The sequence below is a fragment of the Trichechus manatus genome, unplaced genomic scaffold (assembly GCF_000243295.1).
Source record: "Trichechus manatus latirostris isolate Lorelei unplaced genomic scaffold, TriManLat1.0 scaffold00202, whole genome shotgun sequence".
Classification (NCBI taxonomy): Eukaryota; Metazoa; Chordata; class Mammalia; order Sirenia; family Trichechidae; genus Trichechus; species Trichechus manatus.
This window is the reverse complement of record NW_004444138.1, coordinates 2,333,485-2,342,888: the sequence shown is the minus strand read 5'-3', so window position 1 is coordinate 2,342,888 and position 9,404 is coordinate 2,333,485. Positions and strand designations below refer to the sequence as shown.

Below are 9,404 nucleotides of genomic sequence, written 5' to 3'. Positions count from 1 at the left end.
GAAGCTGGTGGATTCGAACTGCTGACCTTTTGGTTAGCAGCCGTAGCTCTTAACCACTAACGGATATTCTTCTTTGATACTATACCAAAACTGGACAAGTGGTGGTTTCTTAAAAAGTTAATTGCACTGTGGAATCTGAAACTTTATCAAGGAGCTTTCATACTCTGTTACATTAAAATCACTGCTCTATCTGATAGCTTGAATGGTTCTCTTACACTTGCATGATTTTGTATGATTATACATCAGTCATTTGGAAAACGATGGAGTTCACTGAGTTATGTAGACCTTCCCAATGTAGAGTAGAAAATTTCTCTGTGCACTCATGGGAATGAGTGAAAAAGGCAACTAACATCTCAGTATTATTATGAAAACAGTTTTGATATCACAGACCACTCTGAAAGGGAGGGCACCCAAGAATCCCAGATGACACTGATCTAACCAGTTGCTTTCAAGTCTACCCCAACTCATGGCGACCCCATGTACGTCAGAGCAGAACTGTACTCCACAGAGATTTTAATGGCTGCTTTTTCAGACGTAGATTGCCAAACCTTTCTTCCGAGGTGCCTCTGGGTGGACTCAAACCACCAGCCTTTCAGTTAGCAGTCATCTGTGTTAACCATTTGCACCAGGGACTCCACACTGAACTAGATCATCTCTAAAAGTGCTTCTTATTTTGAAGTGTTAGATTTCCAGTTATTCCGTTCCTGAATAGTCTCTTGGAATAAGGAAGGTGCCTTGCTAATTCAAGGACTCCTGTAAATGCAACAATGAGTAGGGAAAGGATTTGTCCCTTAAGGCTAAAGCGTTTTGTGTTTGTTCTTACGTTTGTTTTGTCTGTCCATTCATTGTTTTATTTTGTTTGATGGGGAGATTTAAGAGGACAGAAACTGAGAGGAATGGTGTTGCCTCAGTTAATAACAGAAAATCTTGAACCGAAGTCCTTGTGGCCCTCAAAGCACAATAGGTCTAGAGTTGGGTGTGTGATTAATTGATGGATTGGACAATAAATGGACAAAAATGCAGCAGTTTGAATCATTTCCTTTTTGTGTGTGCAACTGGGATTCAACTTTTCCCCAATTCGCTTTCACAAAGGTTATCCATTAGCATGGTAAACACTTTATACAAAGGTTTATGATGAGGGTTTTCACATAGATTTTAGATGATTCAACTTGGAGTTATGTAAACTCTCTTGTTTGTTGATACATGGAGGGAGGACCCAATCCTTGGATAATTCATTTTCAAAATAAATGGGGTGTTTCTTCCTCTTTCAAGATTCTTTTTTCCCTTGAGAAAGACGCTATTGTCCAGAGAACATTCGTTCCACCACTAAAAACAGAAGGCCATTCAGACCAACGGAACCAGGATAAAACAGTCAGAGTTCTGCCCAACTTTGTGAGTTCCTTCTGTGTGACCTTGGAGGCTTCTAACTTCTCTAGATGTTTATTCTTCCATCTGTACTAAAAGCAAAAGCTACAATAATTACCATTATATAAAAAGGCATGATAGGGCTTCTCATATGACTTTTTAGATTTATGGCTTTGGGAAAAGATGCTACAAAACCACTTGGTTTAACAAATTTGCTGTGCCATAAGCATAGCACTAATGAGCCATGACTCTCACCCTGTATTTCCTTGATCCAGGTCTGCTCTCTCCGCTCTCCCTTTCCCATCAGACTGAATAATCTACAATCTCAAATGCACCTTCTCCATGGAGTCTCCTAAGAAGGCTTTCCTGATTCTCTCATCTGCCTTTCCATTTTGAACCTAAGCTTGTCTTCCTCCCCTCACACTTGCCAGCATCTGCTTTGCACCATGATTATTTGCACACTTGTCCTATCTACTCTTCTTGTCAAGTTCTTGAGGTCAGGGACTGTGTCTTATTCCATTCAACTTTTTAGAAAAAAAATGTGTGTCAGATCAGAGTAGAACTGTGGTCCATAAGGTTTTCAATGGCTGACTTTTCTAAAGTAGACTACCAGGACTTTCTTCCAAGGAGCCTCTGGGTGGACTTGAACTGCCAGCCCTTCAGTTAGCAGGCAAGCACGTTAACCTTTGCACCACCCAGGGACTCCATTCATCTTTAAGTCCCCTTCAGTGCCTAACACAATGGTCTACTCCTATTGGGAACACAATAAATAATAGTGAATGAGTGTCTAGTAATTGCTATGAGCCTGGGCTATTCTAAATAAAGGCCTTACGTAGACTAATCACTTGCTCCCACCCTAGCCCTATGAAGAGATCACTAGGGCACAAAGTCATTACATAATCTGACCAAGAGCATATAGTTAGTAAGGAAGAAAGCTGAAACTTGGCCCTGGACACTCAGGCTCCTGAGTCTGCCCTATTAACCACTACACCTCTCCAACCTAAGATGCTGTACACAAAATCAGATAAGTCTCTGGAGTCTCCAAGCCATCCTCTCAGTCAGTGTTTTTAAATTTAATCCTCGTAATAAAACTTTGAGGTGGGCAGAGAAATCTTATCACCTTTTACTGATGAAGAAGTTGAGCCATCTCAGGGTACACCCGGGGAGTGACGTGATAAAAGCAAAGCCAGAACACACCCCTTTGATTCCTCTTCCTGTGTTCTTTCCCTTACATGGCAAATTATTGTGATAAGAATCTGGTCATGCAAACTAGGCCAATCATCCTAAGTAGCCTCATAAAATCACTTATTTATAAAATAGCATCCTACCCCTAATTAAATCACACAGAATTAAAGACATGAAAAGTAAAGACATGGCAATTTTGTTGAATTTCTAGAGTAAAAGCATACGACTAAAAGACGTAGACATGTATCTCTACCAAATGCTATCAAATTTGGTTTGCTAGAACCACAAATGCAGTCAGAATCTTAGGGAGTTTCTCCTAAACAAGTAATACAAAGATATATAAAAAAAATTCAAAGACACACTTCATCAAGGTCAAGAATGCTACCATAGAAATCAGGAGCTCTATTAGCATCAATGCATCTATCAATAATACATAAATACACTTTTAAAGACTGCAAAGTGATTAGACTTTGATAAGAATGTTCAGAATCCTTCTAAAGAATCCCTTGATAATATTTTATTCACTAGGTAACATGACCTTTGGCACCTAAAATTATCATTAAAGATAAAAAAGTAAGTTATTCATTACTATAATTTTTATATATCTGTTGCCTGTTGCCGTCAAGTCGATTCCGACTCATAGCAATCCTATAGGACAGAGTAGAACTGCCCCACAGGGTTTCCAAGGAGTGGCTGGTGGACTCAAACTGTCGACCTTTTGGTTAGCAGCCCAGCTCCTAACCACTGAGTCTTTACTAAAAGACTTAGCATTTTTGGTGAACACACACTTTTGATTATAGAAACCACTGTGGGTGGGGACAAGGTAGAGAAATAAGTTGGAGAAATTCAGCTAGGAAGAAGAAAGAGTTAAAGCATGCTTCAAAAGTGATAAGTGATATAAGGCGAACAAATATAGTCAAGTACAATATATGCAAAATTAGAGAAGGAGCAATGATTGTCCACTCCATCTAAATCAAAGAAAACCCTTCCCCATTGAGTCCACTCCAACTCACAGCAACCCCATGTGTGTCAGAGTAGAACTGTGCTCCCTACAGTTTTCAATGGCTGATTTCTCAGAACCAGAATGACAGGTCTTTCTTCCAAGGTGCATCTGGGTGGACTCCAACTTCCAACCTTTTGGTTAGCAGCCAAGCATGTTAACCATTTGTACCACCCAGGGACTCCAAAGCAAACACAAATGACTGCAGTTGGCACCAGAAGAATTCCAAGACACATTTCCAGAAAGGGTATTAGGTACTGAAATGGATTAGATGGGGAAGTGATAAAAATCCTTCTCTAAGAGTCTTAATAGAAGAAAAAGAAAGGAAGGGATAAAAGAAGGAAGAGAGAAAGAAACAACAAAGCAATAAACTTGACTGAAGGCAGCATAATTCTAAGCACAACACCTACTGAAGGGTAGACAATATATGTCGTCAGACATGATATGAACTTCTGAAGTCCCTCCAGCCCTCTGACATCTAATGCAATGGGCTCCTGATGTTCCCCTGCCCCCCTGCAGATCCACCTTCATACACACCTTGGACTGAAAGAAACGCAGAGGCATCCCGGTCACTGTTCTGAAGGCTGCATTTGATGTGTCCAGCATCGCTGAGCTGCACGTCATGGATGATCATCTCGGAGACGAAGTTACCATCCACTTCATAACTGGCAGCGGTGAAGTGGCTGTTTGTGATGATGGGCTCATTGGGGGTGAGGCTGAGAACCACCGTGCCATTCAGTGCCCACATGATGAGCATCCAGCCCTGTGACACGGTGCAATTGAAGCGAGCCTCCGAGCCCTCCAGCACTGTTGCATTCTTGGGGCCTTCTAGGATTTGATAGCTGGATCCAGAAGCTAGAAGACAAACAATGTTTCAAGGCGCTAAGTCAATGAATCTGCATAAATCAACTGTACAGCTTAATCCCCCTGTGTTGACCACTTGGTTTCCCCAGCGGATCCATCCAATGACTTAGACTTCACATCTTACCGGTCCACCACCAGGTCTCCCGCCAGTAAATCAGGAGCTTCCAGTGGACATTCAGCCACTGCCATGTCATCTTTTCTTCTCCACTGTCTTGCTCCCCACCACCTGACTTGTATGTTGCTGTGATGCTGGAAGCTATGCCACCATATTCCAAATATCAGCAGGGTCACCATAGTGGACAAGTTTCAGCAGAGCTTCCAGACTAAGACAGAATAGGAAGAAAGCCCTGGCAATCTACTTCTGAAAATCAACCAGTGAAAACCACACAGTTCACAACAGAACATTGTCCAATATATTCTGCCCCCTAGGTTGGAAGTCACTATGCAATAGCTGCCGAAAACGGACTCAAACATACCAAAGATCACATTGCGTAGTCAGAAGTGTGCCCCCAAAGAACTAACACCTCCCCTTTTACTTTCCCAGCTTACATGGTCAACTTGTAAGGCAGGTTTTAAAAAAATCTCATTACATCCCTAATGGTTTCTGGGGGAGGGACCAAGCTGATTCTACACATTACAACTTCACCTGAGTACCCAGAATGCTCTGCCAGAACCTGTCAATGGAGAGAGTGAACGGCAGCATAGAACAGGGTCTGTGGGCAAACAAGGCCACATGGCAGCAGCCAGTATCAAGAAGGGGGGCTCATCCAGTGTTTCTGACAGGCAGTGCTGGTTTGGTAGTAGAATTCTCACCTCCCACGCGGGAGACCCTGGTTCAACTTCTGGCCCGTTCACCCTATATGAAGCCACCACTCTTGTGTCAGTGGGGACTTGTGTGTTGCTATGATGTTGACCAGATTTCAGTGGAGATCCAGGCTAAGACAGACTAGGAAGAAATATCTGGCAATCCACTTCTGAAAATCAGCCAGTGGAAACCCTATGGATCACAAGAGCCAGCGTGTAGGGCCCCCATGAGTCAGGGGTCGACAGGAAGGCAGCTGACAACAACAATCCAGCGTTTGGGTAAACATGGTCACTAGTTTGTTTTACCTCTGGGCATAATAGAAAAAAAAACTTTAAACCAAAAAACAACTCAGGTTAGGCCTTATCCCTTACCCTTATCCTTGGGCACATCTCTCTCATCCAAGGATCCCTTTGATCTGGGATTTAAAAAAAAAAAAAGCCTGTGGAAGGGAAATGACTCATGATTCCCCAGGGAGGCCACAGCCTCTGTGCCAATGCGGCCCTTTCCATGAGCTCTGAACTGCACTTTTAGAAGAAGGAAGAACGTAAAGGAGAAGCCAGATCCAACCCTGGAGGACAGAGACCAAACATGCTCTCATGCTCTATACTGTAATAACAACCTTCTCCCCCTGCTCCTCACTACCAAACCAAACCCACTGCCATCAATTCCAACTCAAACCAACCCTATAGGACAGAGTAGAACTTCCCCATAGGGTTTCCAAGGCTGCAATCTTTATGGAAGCAGACTGCCACATCTTTCTCCCTCGGAGTGGCTGGCGGGTTCGAACTGCTGACCTTTCAATTAGTAGCCAAGTGCTTTAACCACTGTGCTGCCAGGGACCAGCTAGAGTGAATGGACAAAACCTTGTGAGGGTGGGTCAGGGGAATTCAGAGATGGGTGAGGTCCAGGTTCGCCAGCCAAGGCAACTCCAACATAAGCACATCCATCTGAACCCACAGCGCCTTCTCTGCTTTGTGAGAAGCTGTGAAATGATTTCATACATAAACATTACCCTCCAAAGCCGGTATTTATAAACCCCACAGACTGCGCTGTGACTGAGGAGTCATAAAATCCCACAGACTGCGCTGTGACTGAGGAGTCATAAAATGCATCAGGCCCGATACCTTACTTGCAGCCCCCATGGCAGCCACTGCTGGGGGCTGAGGGAGAGGAAAAGAGCTCATCAAATGGAAACTCTTTAGTTTGAGTGTGACTTTCACCTTTAAGTTAAACAAACCAAAAAAAAAAACAGTTGCCATGGAGTTGACTCCAACTCATGGCAACCCCGTGTATGTCAGAGTAGAACTGTGCTCCACAGGGTTTTCAATGGCTGATCTTTCAGAAGTGGCTCACCAGACCTTCCTTCCAAGGCGCCTCTGGGTAGATTTGAACCTCCAACCAAAGCACCAAATCCTAAACACTAAATTCCTCTGATAACGTTATCTGCAGTCATTGCTACAACGATAAAGTAAACTTCCCTTCAGCTAAACCTCATGATCCAAAAGCTGTATTTCTGGTAATGCGAGGTCCTGGTAGCTCAGCCCTCTTGAAACTTTGTCAGATCAGCTGGTGGCGTGTGCAGCCCTGCCCCACACAGAACAAACACGAGGTCATTGTAAATCAGGACTTAAATCAAACAGCCAACCACAGCGACTCCAAACCTCCTTTTTCCCTTCGCCCTTCTTTTTAATTTGCAGAATGCAGAGACAAATCGAGGGTCAGAGGTTGGGAGAGATCAGTGTGACCCCTCCACCCAGGAACATTCCGGTGGCCACCGGGTCCTGACTTCTGCTGTCTGCATCGATTCCCCTGTAGGCATTAACCACTTGGAAGATTTTTTTTTTTTAATTGTAGTGAATCTGTATGTAACAAAACATTTGCCATTTCCACATTCTTCACAGGTACAATTTAGTGACATTCATTGTATTCATCATGTTGTGCGACCATCAACATTATCCTTTTCCAACTTTTCCATCACCCGTAACAGAAGCTCAGTGTCCCCTACGCAGTGACGCCCTCTTTGCCCCTCGCTCGCATCCATCCCTGGTTTATATACGTTTGCCTGTTCTAGAGAGTTGATGTACATGGGATCAGACACTATTTGTCCTTTTGAGCCGATGTATTTCGCTCAACATGTTTTCAAGGTTCATCCACGTTGTGACATATGTCAGGACTTCATTTCTCTTTATGGCTGAGTAGTATCCCATTGTACGTCTATAGCACACTTTGTTTAGCCATTCATCTGTTGATGGGCATTTAGGTTGTTTCTACTTGCAAGATTGTTAAGCATGTCAACACTCTCCAATTCCCAGGTCCATATCACCAGCTTTGCCCTCTGGACTTCTCCCCACACCTAAGGGTCTTGCTCCACCAGGCATCTCCTTTTAAATGACTAGCTACCCTTCTTCTTGTCCCATCCTTAGGCCCCCAAATTGAAATCACTCAGACAATAGCATTCTTGGTAACCCCCCTGACTCCTAGCAATCCTCCCTAAATTGATTCTAAACATAAATACCATCCTTCTGTGATTGCTTTTTCTAAGCTCCCTGGAATAGCAGCTGGTTGTCTCCCTGGGGTGGGTGGAATGGAGGGTCTGCACCCACTGACCCCTTTATTTGCCCACTCTCCCTTTCTCTGGCTTACCTCCCTGTCTCTTGTAGAACCCTCACCTCTCCCATCTCCTAAAATTTATAATGAATTAAAAAAAAAAAAAAAAAACAGCTGCCCTCGAGTTGACTCCGACTCATGGTGACCCCATGTGTGTCAGAGTAGAACTGTGCTCCGTAGTTTTCAATGGCTGATTTTTCAGAAGGAGGTTGTCAGGCCTTTCTTCAGAGGCACCCTTGGGTGGACTCAAACCTCCAAACTTTTGGTTAGTAGCTGAGCATGTTAACCATTTGTACCACCCAGGGACTCCATATAATGAATAGAAAAATAGAAAATCAAAAGTTGGAAAGGGAAACTGGAAATAAAGTCGGGGAAGGGGGTGCAGAACGTGAGAACTGCATTGGTCTTGCAGCTTGGGAAAGAGGAAATGAAGTCAAAAAATACTGGGTGTTGGGACATCAGAAGGAAACTGAGAAGGGAGGGAGGGGTCCTGAGACAAGTCTGAGCTGCCTGCCAACTCCTGCTGACGGTGGCGGGAGCCACCAGCATCACCACTGCCACCCTTGCTGCCCCCACTGCCACCCAGACCTGCCCTCCATACTGCAGTCAGAGTGATCCTCTCAATACGCAAATCTGATCCAAGACCCCTCCCCATATCCCACCTCCACACTCCATACTTTGCTTAAAATATTTCAATTATTTAGGATAAAGACCAAATAATCCTTAACATTACTGTATCTTAAGAGTCTGCTTAGGCTCACATCAAGGAGTCCAGGTGGCGCAGTGGTTAAGCGGTTCAAACCTGGTCACTTCACAAAGGAAAGATGTGGTAGTCTGCTTCTGTAAAGATTACAGCCTTGGAAACCCTATGGAGCAGTTCTACTCTGTCCTACAGGGTCACTATGAGTTGGATTCGACTCAACAGCAACGGGTTTTTTAGGCTCACATCAGCTTCCTCTCCAGTTTCATACTGCCCCACACTCCGCCTTCCAGCCACTGTCTTCTTTAATTTATCAAACTAGTGAACTCTTTCTGGCCCCAAGTCCTTTGCACAGGCAGAGACCCAGCCTCAGGTGCCCATCCAGTTCACTACAATTAAACCTCAGCTTCTAGAACAGTCACCGTCTCCTCAAGGAAGTCTTCCCAGGCCACACTAAACCAAAAACCCATTGCCATCGAGTTGGACCACACTAAAACCAAAAACCCATTGCCATCGAGTCATTTCCGACTCATAGTGACCACATAGGACAGAGTAGAACTGCCCCGTAGGGTTTCCAAGCCATGGTTGATGGATTTGAACTGCTGACCTATTGGTTAGCAGCCAAGCTCTTAACCACTTTGCCACCAGGGCTCCTTGGACCACACTATTTAGGTTAAATTATTCTATAACAGGTTCTCATACCTGTTTTTCAGTGCTTTTTTGAAGCAATTGTCACAGTGCTGATTTTATATATACATATCTTCTATCAATAATGCCTATTTCTCTACTAAGCTCTAAGCTCCTATCGGCAGGGACTACGCCTGGTTTCACTCGTCACTGTACCCTGGTGACTGCAAGGAAGTGGTACTTATCAGGTC

General features: G+C 44.0%; 1 protein-coding gene across 1 annotated transcript in view; it reads right to left on the bottom strand.

Moving 5' to 3' along the window:
• IGSF5 (immunoglobulin superfamily member 5) overlaps positions 1-9,404 on the bottom strand; it is an 83,622-nt gene that overhangs the window by 36,561 nt on the left and 37,657 nt on the right. Inside the window, exon 3 of the mRNA XM_023742140.1 lies at positions 4,088-4,405. Within this exon, the coding sequence (XP_023597908.1) occupies positions 4,088-4,405 (318 nt within the window). The remainder of the gene's footprint in view (positions 1-4,087; positions 4,406-9,404) is intronic.